The following is a 24,542-nucleotide window of genomic DNA, read 5'->3' on the forward strand; positions in this document are numbered from 1 at the left end:
GAACTATTCTTAGAATGTATTTATTCTTGTCTTTTTAATAAACCACCAAATCTACATATATGAACATTTTAGATAATCGTTTGACTTTATCTAGTTGGTGTTAAAGTTAAGACAAAATAAGGTATTATCTTTTCACACCTTCATGTAACATAATGTAGGCCTGTATGATGTGTAACATAATGTAGTCCTGTAGGATGTATAACATAATGTAGGCCTGTATGATGTGTAACATAATGTAGGCCTGTATGATGTGTAACATAATGTAGGCCTGTATGATGTGTAACATAATGTAGGCCTGTATGATGTGTAACATAATGTAGGCCTGTATGATGTGTAACATAATGTAGGCCTGTATGATGTGTAACATAATGTAGGCCTGTATGATGTGTAGGCCTGTATGATGTGTAACATAATGTAGGCCTGTATGATGTGTAACATAATGTAGGCCTGTATGATGTGTAACATAATGTAGGCCTGTATGATGTGTAACATAATGTAGGCCTGTAGGATGTGTAACATAATGTAGGCCTGTATGATGTGTAACATAATGTAGGCCTGTATGATGTGTAACATAATGTAGGCCTGTATGATGTGTAACATAATGTAGGCCTGTATGATGTGTAACATAATGTAGGCCTGTATGATGTGTAACATAATGTAGGCCTGTATGATGTGTAACATAATGTAGGCCTGTATGATGTGTAACATAATGTAGGCCTGTATGATGTGTAACGTAATGTAGGCCTGTATGATGTGTAACATAATGTAGGCCTGTATGATGTGTAACATAATGTAGGCCTGTATGATGTGTAACATAAGTATACCAAACAATAAGAACACCTTCCGAATATTGAGTCCATCCCACCCCACAGTTGTGTCGAGTTGGCTGGATGTCCTTTGGGTGTTGGACCATTCTTAATACACATGGAGCCTGTTGAGTGTGAAAAACCCAGCAGCATTGCAGTTGTTGACACACTCAATCCAGTGTGCCTGGCACCTACTACCAGAACCCGTTCAAAGGCATCTTTTGATTTAACCAGGTTAACCTTCTTTAACCTGTCTCCTCCCTTTCATCTACACTGATTGAAGTGGATTTAACAAGTAACATCAATAAGGGATCCTACTGTATCTTCTGACAGTGACACAGCGCCCCCTGTGGACTGACGCTGAACTTTACTACAACCTTAAATTTAACCCGGTTTAAAATTAATGTTGAGGTGGTAGAACTAACTAAATGAAACATGCTCATGTCTGTTATTTCCATATAGGATATGTAAAGTAAAAAAAACTGCCCATTATTAAATTTGAGAAATTATTTCATTGATCTTTTATTGTTCTTATGTTGACTTGTTCTATTGTTGCTACATTCACTTAGTTACTGACGTGTTCTATTGTTGCTACATTCACTTAGTTACTGACTTGTTCTATTGTTGCTACATTCACTTAGTTCACTTGTTCTAGTTACATTCACTTAGCTACGTGTTCTATTGTTGCTACATTCACTTGAGTTACTGACTTGTTCTATTGTTGCTACATTCACTTAGCTACTGACTTGTTCTATTGTTGCTACATTCACTTAGCTACTGACTTGTTCTATTGTTGCTACATTCACTTAGCTACTGACTTGTTCTATTGTTGCTACATTCACTACTGAGTTCTACTACATTCACTTAGACTGACTGTTCTATTGTTGCTACATTCACTTAGCTACTGACTTGTTCTATTGTTGCTACATTCACTTAGCTACTGACTTGTTCTATTGTTGCTGCTACATTCACTAGTTACTGACTTGTTCTATTCACTTTCACTTAGTTACTGACTTGTTCTAGCTACTGACTTGTTCTATTGTTGCTACATTCACTTAGCTACTGACTTGTTCTATTGTTGCTACATTCACTGACTTGTTCTATTGTTGCTACATTCACTAGCTACTGACTTGTTCTATTGTTGCTACATTCACTTAGCTACTGACTTGTTCTATTGTTGCTACATTCACTTAGCTACTGACTTGTTCTATTGTTGCTACATTCACTTAGCTACTGACTTGTTCTATTGTTGCTACATTCACTTAGCTACTGACTTGTTATACTGTTGCTACATTCACTTAGCTACTGACTTGTCCTATTGTTAGCAACGCTCCCCACCTGACAGATCTTGAGAGGATCTGCAGAGAAGAATGTGAGAAACTCCCCAAATACAGGTGTGCCAAGTTTGTAGCGTCATACCGGAGAAGACTCAAGGCTGTAATCGCTGCCTAAGTACTGAGTAAAGGGTCTGAATACTTATGTAAATGTCAAATTTCAGTGTTTTATTTTTAATAAATTTGCAAAAATGTCTAAAATCATGTTTTTGCTCTGTCATTATGGGGTATTTATTGTGTGTAGATTAATGAGGGAAAAAACCCATTTAATATATTTTAGAATAAGGCAGTCACATAACAAAACGTGGAAAAAGTCAAGGGGTCTGAATACTTTCCGAATGCACTGTACATTCATACAGTTAGGTTTGAGTCATTACAACTCATTTTTCAACCACTTCACAATTTTCTTGTTAACAAACTATAGTTTTGGCAAGTCGGTTAGGACACCTACTTTGTGCATGACACAAATAATTTTTCCAACAATTGTTTACAGACAAGATTATTTCACTTATAATTCACTGTATCAAAATTCCAGTGTGTCAGAAGTTTACATACACTAAGTTGACTGTGCCTTTAAACAGCTTGGAAAAGTCCAGAAAATGATGGCTTTAGAAGCTTCTGATAGGCTAATTGACATCATTTGAGTCATTTGGAGGTGTACATGTGAATGTATTTCAAGGCTTACCTTCAAACTCAGTGCCTCTTTGCTTGACATCATGGGAAAATTAAAAGAAATCAGCAAAGACCTCAGGAAAAAAATTGTAAACCTCCACAAGTCTGGTTCATCCTTGGGAGAAATTGCCAAATGCCTGAAGGTACCACGTTCATCTGTTTGCTGCAGGAGGGACTGGTGCATTTCACAAAATAGATGACATCATGAGAATGGAAATTATGTGGATATATTGAAGCAACATCTGAAGACATCAGTCAGGAAGTTAAAGCTTGGTCACAAATGGGTCTTCCAAATGGACAATGACCCCAAGCATACTTCCAAAGTTGTGGAAAAATGGCTTAAGCACAACAAAGTCAAGGTATTGGAGTGGCCATCACAAAGCCCTGACCTCAATCCTCTAGAAAATTTGTGAGCAGAACTGAAAAAGCGTGTGCGAGCAAGGAGGCCTACAAACCTGACTCAGTTACACCAGCTCTATCTGGAGGAATGGGCCAGAATTCACCCAACTTATTGTGGGAAGCTTGTGGAAGGCTACCCGAAAAGTTTGACCCAAGTTAAACAATTTAAAGGCAATGCTACCAAATACTAATTGAGTGTATGTTAACTTAGAAATAAATCATTCTCTCTTATTATTCTGACATTTCACATTCTTAAAATAAAGTGGTGATCCTAACTGACCTAAGACAGGGAATTGTTATGAGGATTAAATGTCAGGAATTGTGGAAAAACTGAGTTTAAATGTATTTGGCTAAGGTGTATGTAAACTTCCAACTTCAACTGTACCTATACCTACTTTAGGTCAAGGCCCTGTTGCATAAAACATATTTACTATCTTTACCTTAAGGAGTAGTTTTCCCTTACCGAAGAGAATTGTTTAAGGGTGTTGCATAGAGCCCCTCATATTTCCTCAGGTAAGGGCATAATTTAAAGATTTTATGGTAGTTTGAAGGCATGTGTAACAGTATTGCTTCCGTCCCCTCGCCCCGGGCCCTGCACACATCAACAACTGACACCCACGAAGCATCGTTACAACTACTTCAAGGTCTCAGAGCGAGTGACGTCACCGATCGAAACGCTATTAGCGCGCGCCGCGCTAACTAGCTAGCCAGCCATTTCACATCGGTTACACATGTATGGCAGAAATAGTATCTGGTTACCATGGAGATGGCCCGATTCACTGACTAAATGTCTCAAATAATGTATTTATTTTGTGGTATAAAATGTTTACATCTACAATAAACCAAGGATAATCAAATTGCTTCAGAAGATAATAAACCATGTTTATTGTAGTTACTAGTTTGTTGTATATTCCTTTCTAGCAAGTCAAGCTAGCTTACAGAGAGTAGCCAGCGAGCTAGCTTTGTAGCCACGGATTGTGCACCTTCCATTGTTTCACTAAGAAGCTAACTAGCTAGCTACCTAGCTGGTGGTTGTTTTTCTATTGAAACCAGGGCACCTCCACAAATGGGGTTTACATTGATATCCATACTGAATGAAGCAGTTAAGGGACATCATGGGCACCCATAACTTTTTCACTTAATTTATGAGGGAAATTCACATAAAAATGTTTTCTGACTGGCCTTTCTAGGGAGTTTTTCCTAGCCACCGTGCTTCTACACCTGCATTGCTTGCTGTTTGGGGTTTTAGGCTGGGTTTCTGTACAGCACTTTGAGATATCAGCTGATGTACGAAGGGCTATATAAATACATTTGATTTGACTTAAAGTGAAGGAAATTGTAAAGGAAACGATGAGGTGATGAATAATTTTGTGCAACCGGGCCCTGGTTGACTAAGTCAGTTGCACAAAATATTTTAAGGTGAATTTGTGCAGGCACATGTTTTCCTCTGCCCTGGTTGCAAAAGGGAAAACATCAACCAGCTAGCTAGATGTATAGCTAGCTAACAATAGCTACCTCATGAAACAATGGAAGGAGCACAGTCCATGGCTATGAAGCTAGCTGGCTGGCTAAGCTACCTACTCTGTAAGTTAGCTTGATGTGCTAGAAAGTAATAGAAACCAATTGAGATTAAAAGTAGATCATTTTTTTATGAATCAACTTGTTTCTCCTGTCTTGAATGTATTAGTTCAATTTTGTGATCTCCCAAAAACAAATGCTCTTTGATAAAATGTTCAGCTCATCTCCATGGTAACAAGAGGTTCTTTCTGCTTTACATGACTTTAAACTAGCATAAAACCCCTTAACCAGTTGAAGCTAGGGGGGCACTATTTCATTATTGGATCAAAAAACGTGCCCGTTTTAAGCGCAATATTTTGTCACAAAAAGATGCTCGACTATGCATATAATTGCCAGCTTTGGAAAGAAAACACTCTGACGTTTTCAAAACTGCAAAGATATTATCTGTGGGTGCCCCAGAACTGATCTTACAGACGAAACCAAGATGCAACTTCAAACAGGAAATGACCAGGATTTTTGAGGCTCTGTTTTCCATTGTCTCCTTATATGGCTGTGAAAGCGCCACGAATTAGCCTTCTATCGTTTCTCCAAGTTGTCTGCAGCATTGTGACGTATTTGTAGGCATATCATTGGAAGATTGACCATAAGAGACTACATTTACCAGGGGCCCGCCCAGTGTCCTTTGTTGAAATTGTTGCGTAATCTCCAAGCTGCTCGCATTCATCCATGTGATTGAGACAGAGAGGAGACTTCCAGGAATGATATATCATTAAGAGATATGTGAAAAACACCTTGAGGATTGATTCTAAACAACGTTTACCATGTTTCAGTAGATATTATGGAGTTAATGTGGAAGAAAGTTTGGCGTTTGGATGAAGGAATTAGTTTTTTTTTGGTAGCCAAACATGACGCAGAAAACGGACCGATTTCTCCTGCACAACTAATCTTTCAGGAAAACTGAACATTTGCTATCTAACTGAGAGTCTCCTCATTGAAAACATCCGAAGTTCTTCAAAGGTAAATGATTTATTGAATGTTTTTGCGAAAATGTTGCCTGCTAACGCTAACGCTAAATGCTAACGCTAAATGCTATGGTTGAGAAGCATATTTTGAAAATCTGAGATGACAGTGTTGTTAACAAAAGGCTAAGCTTGAGAGCAAATAGATTAATTTCATTTCATTTGCGATTTTCATGAATAGTTAACGTTGCGTTATGGTAATGAGCTTGAGGCTGTATTCACAATCCCGGATCCGGGATGGCTCGATGCAAGAGGTTAAGCCTTTACCTAGGGGCTCTGTGCAACACCATTGAACAATTCCCTTGGGTAAGGGGAAACGATTCCTTAAGGGAAACACATCAGATGTTTTATGCAACCAGGCTCAGACTACGTTGCTGGCCTCCACTTTATTGTCCATTAACTTACAGCGAATGGAAATGTGTCTTTATGCTCACAACCCAATCCCCCGAGACACACCCTGATGGCCTGGAGGCAATGGGTCAATGCAGCGTCCCTGAAACCGATCTATTATTTCTGGGCAAGTTGAGTGATGATGGACAAGTACATTTAAATGGCACCATGTGTTCTCTACTAGTAGGTTGAGACCCCGACTGAATTCCATTTAAAATGGCACCATGTGTTCTCTACTAGTAGGTTGAGACCCCGACTGAATTCCATTTAAAATGGCACCATGTGTTCTCTACTAGTAGGTTGAGACCCCGACTGAATTCCATTTAAAATGGCACCATGTGTTCTCTACTAGTAGGTTGAGACCCCGACTGAATTCCATTTAAATGGCACCATGTGTTCTCTACTAGTAGGTTGAGACCCCGACTGAATTCCATTTAAATGACCATTTGAGACCCGACTGAATGGCACCATGTGTTCTCTACTTTTTTTTTTACAATTTGTAGGTTGAGATTTACATTTAAAATGGCACCATCCTACTAGGGCCTTTAAATGGCACCATGTGTTCTCTACAAAATTTGGTGGGGCCTACAAAAGCCAGTTGCCCATGCCTGAAGTACATGATCAGATAAAAAAATTAAAAGGACACTTCAGTAGCACCTGACAAATATCAACCATAATCAAATCACAACCATTGATAAAGTTCTAGAAAAATTTTATAATATTAAAGTAGCCTAGTGGTCACTACCCAGAGAGTTCTCGTCCGAATCCCAGCTCAGATGGGAAAATCTAGTGCAGTGAGCTGGCAACTGGAGGGATGCTGGCATCATCCTAGACACCGTCCCCTGCCGTTGTGCCAATGACCAAGGCACTAACCTCCTACAAAATTTTTTTTAGGGACTGCGGCACTGCAGATGACTAATTGCCTCCAGTCCATCAGGGTGTGTCTTAGGGGATTGGGTTGTGAGCATAAAGACAATTCCATTCTCTGAGTTAATGGACAACAAAGTACTGGAAGTGATGTCCTGTATGTGTGAGTATAAGACGTATTTAGTTATATACTATATTAAAACACAAAATATTGACAGACCGGTTGAAATGATTTCGCAGTAATCTGTTTAATAATGACATCTATTCAGTCCACAAAGGGTCATCCTCAGAGCTTACAGTCACTGACAAACTGGAATTAAAAGGGTCAAAGGTCAATTATTGTCACTCTCTTTGGGTTTGGTCTTCCGCTGCTTTTCCATGTCTTTGAGTTTGGAGTCCAGCTTCCTGTGTAGATAGGCCTTCTTGTTAGGATCTACAGACTTGTCCTTGTGTCCACTACCAGCATACAGAACCCCTTCTTTACTGATCCTCATCCTGGCATTGGCCCTGGCTTGATCTCCACACCCATGGACCTGGAGGAGTCACAACACAGTCGCAGAGTCGCCGCGACACAGTCGCAGAGTCGCCGCAACACAGTCGCAGAGTCGCCGCAACACAGTCACAGAGTCGCCGCAACACAGTCAGAGTCGCCGCAACACAGTCAGAGTCGCCGCAACACAGTCACAGAGTCGCCGCAACACAGTCGCAACAGAGTCGCCGCAACACAGTCGCAGAGTCGCCGCAACACAGTCGCAGAGTCGCCGCAACACAGTCGCAGAGTCGCCGCAACACAGTCGCCGCAACACAGTCGCCGCAACACAGTCACAGAGTCGCGCAACACAGTCACAGAGTCGCCGCAACACAGTCGCCGCAACACAGTCACAGAGTCGCAACACAGTCACAGAGTCGCCGCAACACAGTCGCCGCAACACAGTCGCAGAGTCGCCGCAACACAGTCGCAGAGTCGTCGCAACACAGTCGTCGCAACACAGTCGCAGAGTCGCCGACACAGCAGAGTCAACACAGTCGCAGAGTCGCCGCAACACAGTCGCAGAGTCGCCGCAACACAGTCGCAGAGTCGCCGCAACACAGTCACAGAGTCGCCGCAACACAGTCACAGAGTCGCCGCAACACAGTCACAGAGTCGCCGCAACACAGTCGCAGAGTCGCCGCAACACAGTCGCAGAGTCGCCGCAACACAGTCGCAGAGTCGCCGCAACACAGTCACAGAGTCGCCGCAACACAGTCGCAGAGTCGCCGCAACACAGTCGCCGCAACAGTCGCAGAGTCGCCGCAACACAGTCACAGAGTCGCCGCAACACAGTCACAGAGTCGCCGCAACACAGTCGCAGAGTCGCCGCAACACAGTCACAGAGTCGCCGCAACACAGTCGCCGCAACACAGTCGCAGAGTCGCCGCAACACAGTCACAGAGTCGCCGCAACACAGTCAGAGTCGTCGCAACACAGTCGCAGAGTCGCCGCAACACAGTCGCCGCAACACAGTCACAGAGTCGCCGCAACACAGTCGCCGCAACACAGTCGCAGAGTCGTCGCAACACAGTCAGAGTCGTCGCAATACAGTCGCCGCAACAGTCGCAGAGTCGTCGCAACACAGTCAGAGTCGTCGCAACACAGTCGCCGCAACACAGTCGCAGAGTCGTCGCAACACAGTCAGAGTCGTCGCAACACAGTCGCCGCAACACAGTCGCCGCAACACAGTCGCAGAGTCGCCGCAACACAGTCGCAGAGTCGCCGCAACAGTCGCAGAGTCGCCGCAACAGTCGCAGAGTCGCCGCAACACAGTCACAGAGTCGTCGCAACACAGTCGCCGCAACAGTCGCAGAGTCGCCGCAACACAGTCAGAGTCGTGCAACACAGTCGCCGCAACACAGTCACAGAGTCGCCGCAACAGTCGCAGAGTCGCCGCAGTCGCAGAGTCGCCGCAACACAGTCGCCGCAACAGTCGCAGAGTCGCCGCAACACAGTCACAGAGTCGCCGCAACACAGTCGCCGCAACAGTCACAGAGTCGCCGCAACACAGTCGCCGCAACAGTCGCAGAGTCGCCGCAACACAGTCGCCGCAACAGTCGCAGAGTCGCCGCAACACAGTCACAGAGTCGCCGCAACACAGTCACAGAGTCGCCGCAACACAGTCGCCGCAACACAGTCGCAGAGTCGCCGCAACACAGTCGCAGAGTCGCCGCAACACAGTCGCAGAGTCGCCGCAACACAGTCGCAGAGTCGCCGCAACACAGTCGCAGAGTCGCCGCAACACAGTCGCAGAGTCGCCGCAACACAGTCGCAGAGTCGCCGCAACAGTCGCAGAGTCGCCGCAACACAGTCGCAGAGTCGCCGCAACACAGTCGCAGAGTCGCCGCAACACAGTCGCCGCAACACAGTCGCAGAGTCGCCGCAACAGTCGCAGAGTCGTCGCAACACAGAAACATCAAGAATAACCTTTTCCAAAAACGTGAAACTAAATGAAATCAGTCCACTAAATAGAAAATATACCTGAAAGTGACCACTGGTAGATAAGAGTTACAACAAATTAGGGATGTCAAACGGAAAACAAATGTAATTGAGTTAACTCGCAAATGCAGATGTAGTTTAGTGATCTGTCATTTAAAAAGGGCCAGTGCGGTCCAAAACGTGACTGTGTTTTATATATATACATATTTATTTATTTTTATTATATATATATTTTTTGATCTAGAAACAATGTGTCTTACCTCAGGTATGTGGTGACCGAGGCAGTATTGTCTGTTGCAGAACAGACAGAGTTGTCCCAGATGAATTACTAACGTTTTACACTTGACAAAACTACAGACGCGTTCTGCCTTCACCACAGCATCTATTAGGGTGTCAAAATCATCATCAGCCGTCGCAGCCGCAGCGATCTCACAGGCCCCCGCTTTGGTCTTTTTGGGCTTTCCTAGAGGAGAGAAATTATACAGATACAGTACCAGTCAAAAGTTTGTTTTTCACTATTTGTAGAATAATAGTAAAGCCATCAAAACTATTAAATAACACATATGGAATCATGTAGTAACCCCCAATTTTTATATTTGAGATTCTTCAAAGTAAACACCCTTGCACTCTTGGCATTCTCTCAACCAGCTTCACCTGGAATGCTTTTCCAACAGTCTTGAAGGAGTTCCCACATATGATGAGCACTTGTTGGCTGCTTTTCCTTCTCTCTGTAACGGTTTTGACTTGAGGTTATTGTTTATAGGGATACCAGGTAGGTTGTGTCAACCAGAGAAAATATTGAAAATATTGGTTTCTCGGGATTGAGTCCCGTCTGATCTGTCAAGTCTACACCAACACAAAGGACTGTAAAAGTCAGGAAGGAAAAACACTTTTCATAAACTCTTAAAACATTGGAAATAACGTCAAACAACTATTATTTTCCATGGATTGTATTACCAACATAAATGATCAAACACATAATAATATAACACATAATGAGCTCTGGTTCCTCCAGAAAAGTCCAGTACCTCGGGCCTAAAAGTCCAGCCCGGTAAAGGAGTTCAGGGAACTCAAGTGACCTTAGTCACACAATGTTTGTCCGTTCATACAAGTGTAGCATAAATCCAGTCTCAATCATACAATCAAAATATATTATTTTACCACACAACCATAAAGCATATCAAATCTTAATAAGTCCTCAACTACAACATCACGGTTCACATCCCATCAAAACAAATGAAATACCGTACGCAAACAGGTTGTAGTCAGTCGGTCAGTCAGACAATCCGCCAACAGATCTCGGAGAAAGGTCACGAAGAACAACGGAGAGGTGCAGTCCAACGGACTAATGAATGGATCCGATCCTGGGTAAACTTGCTATTAAAGCACACTTTTAAATGCAACAAAACAAACGGAGTAAAGAGCTTCGTAACTGAGGGTTGAACACACCCTCATTCGAGTCTCCATCACAACCAACACTTTTGCGCAGCTGAGGCTGGCTATTTAATTGGTAATTAAAGGGGAAGCGTCCTATTGGAGGGAGAAGCACTGAAACGGTTCAGACAAATTCAGGGCCATTACAGAACTCATCCCAAACCATCTGAATTGGGTTAAGGTCAGATGATTGTGGAGGCCAGGTCATCTGATGCAGCACTCCATCACTCCATTTGCCTCTGACTGTTCCCTGAGTTGTCATTGTCAAGGGATATTTCTTAGGAACCTGTTTTCAGTTCCAACCGCTTCCACTGGATGTCACCAGTCTTTAGAATTTGAGGTTATTCATTTGTGCAACAAAGAAGAAGCACATCCAGGAACAACGTTACACTATTGAGAGTTGCTCAAGACATTAAAAGGAGGATGGTTTGTTTACTTCCTGTATTGAAAACAGATCGCCCCATCTACAATTTGATCGATTATTAACTTGAAGCTAGGGGGCACTATTTTCATTTCTGGAAAAATAATGTGCCCAAAGTAAATGGCCTATTCCTCAGGACCAGATGCTAGAATATGCAGATAATTGACAGCTTAGGATAGAAAACACTCTAATGTTTCCAAAACTGTAAAAATATTGTCTGTGAGTATAACAGAACTGATATTGCAGGCGAAAGCCTAAGAAAAATCCAGTCAGGAAGTGACTTATGTTTTGAAACCATTGTGTTCCTTCCTATGCACCCCTTTGGGCCACTGAAAGGGATATCAACCGGTTTCCTTTTTCTACGTCTTCCCTAAGGTGTCTACAGCATTTTGACGTAGTTTCACGCCTTTATGTTGATGAATGAGCGTAAACGACGACATTGCGTAAGTGGCCAGCTGAGGGCTCTCAGAGTGATTCTTGCGTAAAAGACAGAGGTAGTCATTTTTCCTCTCGCTCCAACTGAAAAGCCAATTGTCCCGGTTGAGATATTATCGAATAGATATTTGAAAAAACACCTTGAGGATTGATTATAAAAAACGTTTGCCATGTTTCTGTCAATATTATGGATATAATTTGGATTTGCTTACCTGGTACTCAGTACTCCATTGTCCCTCTAATCACTCTGACATCAATGCAAATGTGTTCAAAAATCTAATCAAACACTTCATGAGATTTGGATTTTTTTTTTTTTTTTTTTTTTTTTGCGTGACGTTTTTGTCGTGACTGCTATTTCCGGTGGATTTCTCAACATAACGTGGAGGTATTTTGGGTATAAAAATAATCTTTATGGAACAAAAGGAACATTTGCTGTCTAACTGGGAGTCTCGTGAGTGAAAACATCCGAAGCTCAATGGTAAACGATTAATTTGATTGCTTTTCTGATTTGTGACCAAGCTTCCTGCTGGACATAATGCTATGTAAGGCTATCGATAAACTTACACAAACGCTCGTCTTGCTTTGGCTGTAAAGCATAATTTCAAAATCTGAGATGACAGGGTGATTAACAAAAGGCTAAGCTGTGTTTCACTATATTTCATGAATATGAATATTTTCTTAGTTTAATTTTTTTGACCGTTGCGCTATGCTAATTAGTGTAGTTGATGACAATTCTCCCGGATCCGGGATGGGTGGTTCCAAGAGGTAAAAAAATACCTAAAGTTACAAAAGTAGTTTGAAATATTTTGGCAAAGTTTATAGTCAACTTTTGAAATATTTTGGCAAAGTTTATAGTCAACTTTTGAAATATTTTGGCAAAGTTTATAGTCAACTTTTGAAATATTTTGGCAAAGTTTATAGTCAACTTTTGAAATATTTTGTCAAAGTTTATAGTCAACTTTTGAAATATTTTGGCAAAGTTTATAGTCAACTTTTGAAATATTTTGGCAAAGTTTATAGTCAACTTTTGAAATATTTTGGCAAAGTTTATAGTCAACTTTTGAAATATTTTGGCAAAGTTTATAGTCAACTTTTGAAATATTTTGGCAAAGTTTATAGTCAACTTTTGAAATATTTTGGCAAAGTTTATAGTCAACTTTTGAAATATTTTGGCAAAGTTTATAGTCAACTTTTGAAATATTTTGGCAAAGTTTATAGTCAACTTTTGAAATATTTTGGCAAAGTTTATAGTCAACTTTTGAAATATTTTGGCAAAGTTTATAGTCAACTTTTGAAATATTTTGGCAAAGTTTATAGTCAACTTTTGAAATATTTTGGCAAAGTTTATAGTCAACTTTTGAAATATTTTGCAGTGCGTTTTTTGGAAGCTGTTTTTTATGGATCAAAAATATTTTGCGTCAAATAAATAAATTGACTTTTGGATATATATGCTTTTAAAAATCGGATATGTTGGCTGGATTCACAACGAGTGTAGCTTTAATTGAGTATCTTACATGTGTGATTTAATGAAAGTTTGATTTTTATATCATTTTTTGAATTTGCCGCCCTGCATTTTCCCAAGTGGGACGCATAACCATAAGTAGTTAAGGAAAGAAATTCTACAAATGAACTTTTAACTAGGCACACCTGTTAACTGAAATGCATTCCAGGTGGCAGGGTAGCCTAGTGGTTAGAGCATTGGACTAGTAACCGCAAGGTTGCGAGTTCAAACCCCCGAGCTGACAAGGTACTGTTCCTAGGCCGTCATTGAAAATAAGAATTTGTTCTTAACTGACTTGCCTAGTAAAATAAAGGTAAAATAAAAAATAAATAAATAAATGAAGCTGGTTGAGAGAATGCCAAGAGTGTGTAGAAATGTCATCCAGGCAAAGGGTGGCTACTTTGAAGAATCTCAAATATATTTTTGTTTAGCACTTTTTTGGTTACTACATGATTCCATATGTGTTATTTAATAACTTCGATGTTTTCACTATTATTAAAATAAAAAACAATTAGAGTGAGCCTTGCTGATCAGAACTCATTTTAATCATCATTTTTTACTACTAATTCGATCAATTTTTTACACTAACCTTTTGCCTTGGTCTTCTTAGCAGTCTGAGTCTGTCCTGCTGTACGGATGGTATCTAGATGCTTCTCCTGCTCAATCTTCTGCTCTCTCTTCTTCTGCTCCCGTCTCATTCGTTCCAGATGTAAAGTCTTGAGATCTGCTGCCGGTTGCCCTACAGGAGGCCCTGTAACACTCTCTTCCTCCCGGACGGCTGCTGGTTCTTGGGCTTGTTGCTCCTCTTCTTCCCCAGCCTCGTTAGACCCTGTTGGGGGTCTGGAGACAGTGATGCATCTATCCTTTCCCTCTCCCTGACTCTCATGGTTCAGGCCCAGCTCCTCTGCAACCTGTTTTACAAAGGTAGTTTTTAGTTTTATTTTATTTGCAACAGGAAAAACAAAGCACAACATCAAAGTGCAACACAGGGTGCAGGTGAGGAAGAGAAACACAAGATAGGCTAATAAGTTGTACATTGATAATGTACAACTACAAAAAGTAACTTTGCTGAAGAAAAGAAAGTGTGTGCTTGTTTGAGCTGTCCAGAATAATTTGAAAATGGTAGCGGTAGAAGTTAGCGTGCTTGCATCAACAACTTAATAAAAACACAAAGTACTATGTACCTGGTGTACGAGCAGGCGGTCGTGGGAGTTGAGGGTCGAGGGAAACCGTAGCTCCGTCTGGTCTGGGTCCTGGAGAAACCACTCCACCTGGTTCTTGATCTCCAGGTATTTTTTCTGCGTCAGTCTCTGCTCCTCCTCTGTGGGGGTGGAACGTCTGGCTTGGCTGTGTGTGCCGGGATCTGTGTCATTTCAATCAACGTGAACATGTAAACTTTTGTTTAAATTTCAGTTGTGTGTATATTTCTGTAACACTTACCACAGCATGGGGTTAGATTAAACCTAGAATAAAACAACTATTTTCAATTGAGATTTTCCATTGAACTTGATTTTTAGTCTAGGACTAAGCTTAATCTGGTTCTGGCAAAACCAGCCTCCCCAAACCGTTAAACTTGTCCTTATTCTTACAGTATGTGAATAACGGCATACATGAACCTGTCTGGGGCTCTCCTCCCTGGGTCTTGTTCCCCCCAGAGGTCCTCTTGTGTCCTGGCTCCACCTTGCTCCCAGCCTGGCCTCTGCCCTTCTGCTTGTTGGAGGTGGAGCAGCTAGCGGTAGCTTTAGTGTTGTTAGACTTGGTATCTCTGTGGTCTCTGGTGTAGTTCTGGGGCACAATGTCCTGCAGGGATGGATGAGACTTTCAGTTCCGATTTATTACTCAGGCTAGCATTGCCCATATGGATAACAATAGTTTTTAGGCTAGCATTGCCCATATGGATAACAATAGTTTTTAGGCTAGCATTGCCCATATGGATAACAATGGTTTTTAGGCTAGCATTGCCCATATGGATAACAATAGTTTTTAGGCTAGCATTGCCCATATGGATAACAATAGTTTTTAGGCTAGCATTGCCCATATGGATAACAATAGTTTTTAGGCTAGCATTGCCCATATGGATAACAATAGTTTTTAGGCTAGCATTGCTTAAATCGATTGCGATATTTCATAGTTTAATATCGTAACATTATGACTATAACTACTGTTCCCTCAAGGAGGCAAACGACATGCAAATGACATACAACATGCTATGGGGAGTTGTGCCTGACAAGGCCAATGAAATCCGCGCCTCGCTAGAAGCCCTGCCTTCCACAGGTGATAAGTGTGAGGCTCGGATTCATTCCTTGCATGTCAAACCGCTCTTCACCGAGCTCAGGAATGGGTGGTACGGGACTATACAGGTGTTGTACCACGTTTCCCTCCTTCAGAGAACAGTAGTTATAGTCATAACGTTACGTTCCCTTTCATTCAGTCAGTCAGCCTACGTACAGCATACTATGGAGAAATATAATCCCATCTTTAAAGGAACAATTCCTTTACCTTGGCTCAACATTGCCACTTATATCCATACAGGCTTCTCATGGAGGGCGCCCCCTTGCAGACTGAACAGTAGCAATAATATTCAGAGATCTCTAGCTTTCAGATTGGCCTTCTTAGGGGCCCGTAACAACCAACTCTCTGGCCTCGCTTGCCAAACCTGCCCGTGCGCCTGGGACAATAGAGGTCCCTGCACAACGGGAGTTAACACGGGTCTACACGTAGGCACTGTGACACAGCCCAAACGTGTCTAAGCAGAGCCGGAACCCGGACACACTCCGTGAGGATAGAAAAGCTCCAGAACCAGAACACGCTGAGATGGGAGTCAGACAACTCTTTAAACTGGTTCCTTAGGAAGCCTAGTGACTGAATACGGGACAGTAACATGGATGTGCATAATACTGCCAATTGGCTGTAATAGCCAGAGGCTCTTGATTATTCTGAGGTGTTTGCTGAAGGGTCTAGAACGACACACAATGTTTGCACCAGCCATTCTGGATGTTCGACATGGGAACCACTCGGACTACCTGCTTCGGGTGACGGGAGGATTTTTCCTCTCTCAAAACAGGCACTGAGGCCTGGAGAACAGTCAACGTAATGACGCTGCAGGAACTCGGGAAAGAGCACCACAAATTGTAGCCTGTACCCTGACGTCACTGATCGCATGATCCATGGAGACACCGCGCATGCATGTAATTGGTCGGAGCAGACAGCGAGATTCCAGAGAAGTGCCATCTGGTTCTTCTTCCATTTCCACCACTCTTCACAACCGTGTACCTGAACATGGAGAAGGACCACACAGGAGACTACACTCGTGAACACTGTGGAACTCTGTTGAAACCCCCCCCCCAGTGTTTATCTGCCTGGGTTTGCCTAAAGCCCAGCCCACTCTGGGTACCCAGGGAAAGAAAGTTATCATGGAGGTTACCCTACCGACCAGTCAAAAAGCACCAAGCTGGGAATGGGACAGACAGCTCTGAAAAACAGACCCTCGATGTTGTAACACACAGGGATGATTCGTAATCCAATCTTATTCCCAGGAATGAAAAGCGTTGAGCTGGAGACCGCTCATTTGGGGGCTCCCATGAACCACAGAGACTGCGTGTGGGCACACTGGTCACTCAGACCTGTGTCAAAGTCCCTCGCACCGAGGGTTGTCACAGCCAAGTGCACATGGGGCTGCACACTAAACCATTTCCTTCTGATGAGTTCTGAACTTGAAATATCCTTATTCATGTCACCGAGGGAGAGAGAGGGGAATGCAGAACGTTTTACATTCTGTCATAACAGGTATATTGTTAGACATCAGGGATCCTGTGGAAAGGGGCCACAGTCTGGTTCAAGTCAACGGGACAGACGTGAGTTGGGGGAGGAGTCAGGAATTTGGGCCGAGGTCAGATGAAGAGAGAAAGATCAGGCATCACTAAAATCCTGCCTAGCAACAGATATCTATTGGCTGTCCAGATGTGGAAGGAGGAGACTCGGCATAGGAGGAAGGTATGAATACCAGTGCTTGTGTAAATATGTCTTTGTCTTATGCAGCTGTGTGACCCAGTGGGTGAATAAACTTGGTTTGAGCTTTACTAATCATCCGTGAGTTTTTTTTACTCTGGTTATTTAGAACCTAGCACTTCACTCCCTCCAACTCCAGGATCTGAAAATTGGAATGGTCCATATTACTGCCATAATGCAGGGGGGGAAGCAAGTAAGTAAGAATGGTAGTCGACGTTAGCCAGGAGGCTTTTTAAGCATAGGCTTTAGAGGCCTTCACCCGTCCAAAGAGTTGGACCGTTCTGAAATAGAACCGGGGCTTTCCCAACATGACCCGATATACATAAATAAAATGGTTAAAATAGAGACCAGTTCTGAACAGACCTGAGTACAACTAGAGCCGTTCCGAATAGGTCTGGTCGGATCCAGACCCGGTCTGATCCAAGTGAGGGAAGCAGCAGAAAATGACATTTTTAAGCAACCGGAGCTGATCAAGCGTGAGGGAGAAGATGACACTCTAGAAGGGGCTACTGTGCGTGTGAGCGAATTACACAGATGAGAGACAGCGACCAACCAACCAAGCCGACTCGAGCTATAGCAGACATGGCTTTGTTATTTATCATTGTAACGTGATGATGTAGTACCTGTCTTGACTGCATCAAACCTGCAGAAGCTAATTGAGCTAGCTAGCTAGGCTAATTATCATCCAATATGATGACGTAGTACCTGTCTTGACTGCATCAAACCTGGAGAAGCTAATTAAGCTAGCTAGCTAGGCTAATTATCATCCCTTCAATATGATGACGCAGACCAGTCTTGACTGCATCAAACCTGGAGTAAATAATTCTAATTGTCTGGGCCTGGCTCTGCTGGGTGGGGCCTGGCTAATGGGTGGAGGCTGGCTCCCTTCCTGGCTCCCAGGACCTCCACATCCGGCTTCTTCATCTGGGGGAGTCATGTCTATAGACCAGGGCCTAATTTATTTATTTAAATTGACTGATTTCTGATGAAATGTAAACTCCGTAAAATCTTCAAAATTGTTGCATAATTGTCTATTTTTGTTCAGCTCTGGCTATCTCGGTGGGAATGGGGCTTCTGGCTCCAAATCAGTGGGTTTCAAGAGCCTGGCTCCCTCTGTATGGGGCGCTCCGCACTGGGTGCTAACTCCTGGCTCTGCCTCATGGGTCTAGCCTGGCTGCCTTCGATGGGTGTGAACCATCAGATCCTCCTCTCCACCCTGGGTGGGGCCTGGCTCCCCACGTGGGTGGGGCCTGACAGCTCCCCAGGTGGGTGGCGGCCTGTCTCCCACCACGCGTGGGGCCTGGCTCCCCCAGGGCTGGGTGGGGCCCTGGCTCCCAAGTCACTTGGCTGGGGGTCTCCCTATCATTGCTATGCAGACGACCCTTCTCCTTTCCCCCTTCTGATGGGTGGGGCCTCTGCATGTCTGGCAGACATATCAGTGTGGATGACGGATCCTGGCTCCCAGTGGGTGGGGCCTGGCTCCCAGTGGGTGGGGCCTGGCTCCCAGTGGGTGGGGCCTGGCTCCCAGTGGGTGGGGCCTGGCTCCCAGTGGGTGGGGCCTGGCTCCCAAGGGGTGGGGCCTGTAGGTTCATGCTCTACAACATCCGCAGGTGGACCCTGCCTCCCAGTGGGTGGGGCCTGTGCAGTGGGTGGGGCCTGGCTCCCCAGGCACTTGTCATCTCCCTTGTCCCACCGCTGTTGCTGGGCTCCAGTCTGTGAAATCTATAGATTAGGGCCTAATTTATTTCCCATTTAAATTGACTGATTTCCACTGGCTTCCATATGAAATGTAAACCATGGTGCAGTAAAATCTTCAAAATTGTTGCATGTTGAATTTATATATTTTTGTTCACTGTTCATATCTGGCCTGCATTTACCACTTAAGTCATTCCCGCTAGCCCAGTCAAAACTGTTCGCTGCTTATCCCTCACGACAGGACAGCGGAGTCAATCACCACCTTCCGGAGACACCTGAAACCCCACCTCTTCAAGGAATACCTAGGATAGGGTAAGTATACAATCCTTCTCCCCCAACAAGATTTAGATGCAAGTGGCTGTTCCACTCTTGTCATAAGGTGTATGCACCAATTTGTAAGGCTCTGGATAAGAGGTTGCTAAATGACTTAAATGTAATGTAAATGTATATATCCACAGTCCCTTGACTTTTTCTAAATGTTATTGTGTTGCAGCCTGAAATTTAAATTAAGTTGAGATGTTTTGTCACTGGCCTACATACTATAATACATAATGTCAATAATGTCAAAGTGGAATTACGTTTGATTCATTAAAAGTGAAAAGCTTAAATGTCAAGAGTCAATATGTAGTCAACCCCTTTGTTATGCCTAAATAAAATGTGCTGAACAAGTTACATAGTAAAGTTTCATGGACTCTGTGTGAACTTGTGTTTTAAGATAACTACCTCATCTCTGTACCCCACACATACAATTATCTGTAATGTCCCTCAAGTCAAGCAGTGAATTTCAAACACAGATTCAACCACAAAGACCAGGGAGGTTTTCCACTGCCTCGCAAAGAAGGGCACCGATTGGTAGATGGGTAACACAACAAGCAGACATTGAATATCCCTTTGAGCATAGTGACGTTATTAATTGCACTTTGGATGGTGTATCAATATACCCAGTCACTACAGGCATCCTTCCTAACTCAGTTGCCAGGGAAGAAGGAAACCACTTGGGGATTTACCCGAGAGCGATGAATAGAAAATTACTTCCATAATCTGGTATTGGCGGACATGTACAGCCCTAGACTACAGCCCTAGACTACAGCCCTAGACTACAGCCCTAGACTACAGCCCTAGACTACAGCCCTAGTCTACAGCCCTAGACTACAGCCCTAGTCTACAGCCCTAGACTACAGCCCTAGACTACAGCCCTAGTCTACAGCCCTAGTCTACAGCCCTAGACTACAGCCCTAGACTACAGCCCTAGACTACAGCCTACAGCCCTAGACTACAGCCCTAGACTACAGCCCTAGACTACAGCCCTAGTCTACAGCCCTAGACTACAGCCCTAGACTACAGCCCTAGACTACAGCCCTAGACTACAGCCCTAGTCTACAGTAGCCCACAACACAAACATAACGGTTCTATGAAGAGCCTTGGATCTGACAGCAGGATGTTTTCACTTTGTCATCATGGGTGTAGATGTATCAGAAAAAAATATAACATTTCATCCATTTTGAAGTTAGGCTGTAACACAACAAAATGTGGAATAACTCAAGGGGTATGAATACTTTATGAAGGCTCTGTATTTGTGGCTAGTATTGCCGATATGGGATACAATAGGCTAGTATTGCCGATATGGGATACAATGGGATATTATGCCGATATGGGATACAATGGGATATTATGCCGATATGGGATACAATAGACTAGTATTGCCGATATGGGATACAACAGGATATTATGCCGATATGGGATACAACGGGATATTATGCCGATATGGGATACAATGGGATATTATGCCGGGATATTATGGGATACAATAGGATATTATGCCGATATGGGATACTATTATATATGGGATACAACGGGATGCCGCCGGTATGGGATATTATGCAATGGGATATTTATGCCGATATGGGATACAATAGGATATTATGGGATATTATGCCGATATGGGATACAACGGGATATTATGCCGATATGGGATACAAACGGGATATTATGCCGATATGGGATACAGGGATATTATGCCGATATGGGCCGATATGGGATACAACAGGATATTATGCCGATATGGGATACAACAGGATATTATGCCGATATGGGATACAACGATATTATGGGATATTATGCAATACAACGGGATATTATGCCGATATGGGATACAACGGGATATTATGCCGATATGGGATACAACGGGATATTATGCCGATATGGGATACAATAGGATATTATGCCGATATGGGATACAACGGGATATTATGCCGATATGGGATACAACGGGATATTATGCCGATATGGGATACAACGGGATATTATGCCGATATGGGATACAACAGGATATTATGCCGATATGGGATACAACAGGATATTATGCCGATATGGGATACAACAGGATATTATGCCGATATGGGATACAACGGGATATTATGCCGATATGGGATACAATAGGATAGTATTGCCAATATGGGATACAACATTTTTTAGGCTATTGCCGATATCGATAGCAAAACAAGTACGTTTAAATGGCGAGGACTACAAACACATTCCATTGATTAACTGATACGTTAGTGATCCCGAAAGGATATTAACCTACCTGCAGGTACTCAAAGGCGGTGCGTACGTCGCCGTGCTGGGTCATGTGATCGATGAGGGTCTTGAGGAAGCCGTGGGTCTGGACGGTCTGCGTGTCACACACCAGGGCCAGGTGACGTCTGGCTCGAGTCACCGCCACGTTGATCCTCCGGTCTTCAGCCAAGAACCCTATCTCACCTGAAGGAGAGATTGAACTTAGTACATCAGCACATTGGTAGAAATTTGGCGACACACACAAAAACAAACACTAGTTTACCTTTCCTGTTAGATCTGACCAAGGTCAGCACCACAGCCTCCTTCTCTCTACCCTGGAAGCCGTCTACAGACTTGATCTCCAGATCGGGATGTCGCGCTGAGAGACGCTGACGCAGGAGATCCACCTAAACACAGACAAGAACATAAACAGCCTCTGCATCTTCTGTCACAAACGTGTCAGATCAAGGCTTACTTACAAGACACTGGGCTCTGCAAAAAAAAAATGTAGCTAAAAGTTTAATAGTGCAGAAAGCAGCCCTGACTCACCTGCAGATTGTAAGGGGCAATAACAGCGATGTCTTTAGGTTTCACCCCAGCTTCAGTCAACGCTTTGATGTGCAGTTCCACAATGTCCACCTCACCTGTTTATCAGAAGACGAGTTCATCACAATTAGTTTATTAGATGTCAGCAACTCACATGAGTCCAAAGAAGATGGTCAGGTACAGGTGGTCCTGTAGCTCAGTTGGTAGAGCATGGCGCTTGTAACGCCAGGGTAGTGGGTTCGATCCCCGGGACCACCCATACGTAGAATGTATGCACACATGACTGTAAGTCGCTTTGGATAAAAGCGTCTGCTAAATGGCATATATTATATTATTATTATAAGACAACATACCCGAGTGAGTTTCCTCTTAGTTTAGACTAAGAGGAATAATAATAATAATAATAAATAATATATGCCATTTATCAGACGCTTTTATCCAAGGGAAGGGGAGGTGTTGAGGTAGGGGACATTTTGGTTTGGAAGTAGTAAAAATAAAATAAAATAAAAAAAAAAACATGATCACAACATAAAAACAACAACCAACAGGAAACAGGATATCATTTAGAAAGCCGACCTTGGTTTCCTTTGGACTGGTCGTCTGTCACCTCCATCTCACTAAGTCCACAGCCTGCTGTGTCTATGAGGAGGAGAGGGGTGCTGGTCTCTTCAACACTGGCTACTCCTGGGAGATCTCTGTTCAGGGGAAAGAGCCATGTTAGAACTGGGTTCCTTACAGGGTTTGGGGTCAATTCCATTTCAATTTAGGAAGTAAAGTGAAAGTCAACTTCATTCCGTCAATCCAGGAATTAACTGAAAGTCTAGAATGAAAGTCCAAATTGGACTTCCAGTTTAATTACAGAATTCACTGATTTCAAATGGAATTGAACCCTACCCTGATCCTAAACCTTCATTAAAATGTCTACTCATTTGATGTGAGATAAATGGGCTGTGTTTACACAGGCAGCCGAATTCTGATCCTAATTATTGATCTTTTGACCAAATCTGACCAGATGCCAATACAAAAATAACCTGAATTGGGTTGCTGGTGTAAACGTAGCCAAAAGGAGTCCGTTGTTACTTGAGCAGGTGTTTCTCCACTGAGCTGTGTGCGACGAGTTGACCCTGGTACATCTGTTCTGAGGCCCAGGTCATGATGTTACTGTTCATACGGTACTGCACTGTCAGCATCCTGACTACGGAGTCGCCATACTTCAGGATCAACCTCTCCATCAGGCTGACAGACAGGCCTTTAGATGCAGCCCTGGATGAGAAAAAAATGGTATTGATTGAAATCCAAGTATCCATTTTAAATATGGTAAAAAGACACAAGCAAGGAATGACACATGGATCTATGGAACTATTTACATGGCAGGTATGACTGGGGACAGTCAGAACCCACTACCATCACCTGTGGAGCCCCCAAGCAGGGCTTGAGAATACCCCCCCCCGCAGAGACGAACCGTCCCAAACGCAGAGACCAACCGTCCCAAACGCAGAGACGAACCGTCCCAAACGCAGACCACCGTCCCAAACGCGAGACCACCCGTCCCAAACGCAGAGACCAACCGTCCCAAACGCAGAGACCAACCGTCCCAAACGCAGAGACCAACCGTCCCAAACGCAGAGACCAACCGTCCCAAACGCAGAGACCAACCGTCCCAAACGCAGAGACCAACCGTCCCAAACGCAGAGACCAACCGTCCCAAACGCAGAGACCAACCGTCCCAAACGCAGAGACCAACCGTCCCAAACGCAGAGACCAACCGTCCCAAACGCAGAGACCAACCGTCCCAAACGCAGAGACCAACCGTCCCAAACGCAGAGACTTAGATTTAATCCCTAATAGAGACCAACCAGATAGTTGAGTCAAACGCTATTGTTGACCTACCGACCCAAACGCAGCTAGACTTAGATTTAATCCACTAATACTGACGTGTTCTATTGTTGCTACATTCAGCTACTGACGTGTTCTATTGTTGCTACATTCACTTAGTTACTGACTTGTTCTATTGTTGCTACATTCACTTAGCTACTGACTTGTTCTATTGTTGCTACATTCACTTAGCTACTGACTTGTTCTATTGTTGCTACATTCACTTAGCTACTGACTTGTTCTATTGTTGCTACATTCACTTAGTTACTGACTTGTTCTATTGTTGCTACATTCACTTAGCTACTGACTTGTTCTATTGTTGCTACATTCACTTAGTTACTGACTTGTTCTATTGTTGCTACATTCACTTAGTTACTGACTTGTTCTATTGTTGCTACATTCACTTAGTTACTGACTTGTTCTATTGTTGCTACATTCACTTAGCTACTGACTTGTTCTATTGTTGCTACATTCACTTAGCTACTGACTTGTTCTATTGTTGCTACATTCACTTAGCTACTGACTTGTTCTATTGTTGCTACATTCACTTAGCTACTGACTTGTTCTATTGTTGCTACATTCACTTAGTTACTGAC

The 24,542-nt window shown here is 43.3% G+C and overlaps 1 protein-coding gene across 1 annotated transcript in view; it reads right to left on the minus strand.

The window, feature by feature from the left end:
• Positions 1–7,234: 7,234 nt before the first annotated feature.
• ighmbp2 (immunoglobulin mu DNA binding protein 2) overlaps positions 7,235–24,542 on the minus strand; it is a 30,455-nt gene continuing 13,147 nt past the window's right edge. Inside the window, 10 exon segments of the mRNA XM_052466946.1 lie at positions 7,235–7,538; positions 9,736–9,938; positions 13,856–14,177; positions 14,451–14,629; positions 14,877–15,066; positions 21,554–21,729; positions 21,809–21,932; positions 22,075–22,169; positions 22,648–22,766; positions 23,152–23,334. Of these exon segments, the coding sequence (XP_052322906.1) occupies positions 7,338–7,538; positions 9,736–9,938; positions 13,856–14,177; positions 14,451–14,629; positions 14,877–15,066; positions 21,554–21,729; positions 21,809–21,932; positions 22,075–22,169; positions 22,648–22,766; positions 23,152–23,334 (1,792 nt within the window). The 3' untranslated portion in view covers positions 7,235–7,337.

Source organism: Oncorhynchus keta, chromosome 17, assembly GCF_023373465.1.
Source record: "Oncorhynchus keta strain PuntledgeMale-10-30-2019 chromosome 17, Oket_V2, whole genome shotgun sequence".
In the NCBI taxonomy this organism is placed as follows: Eukaryota; Metazoa; Chordata; class Actinopteri; order Salmoniformes; family Salmonidae; genus Oncorhynchus; species Oncorhynchus keta.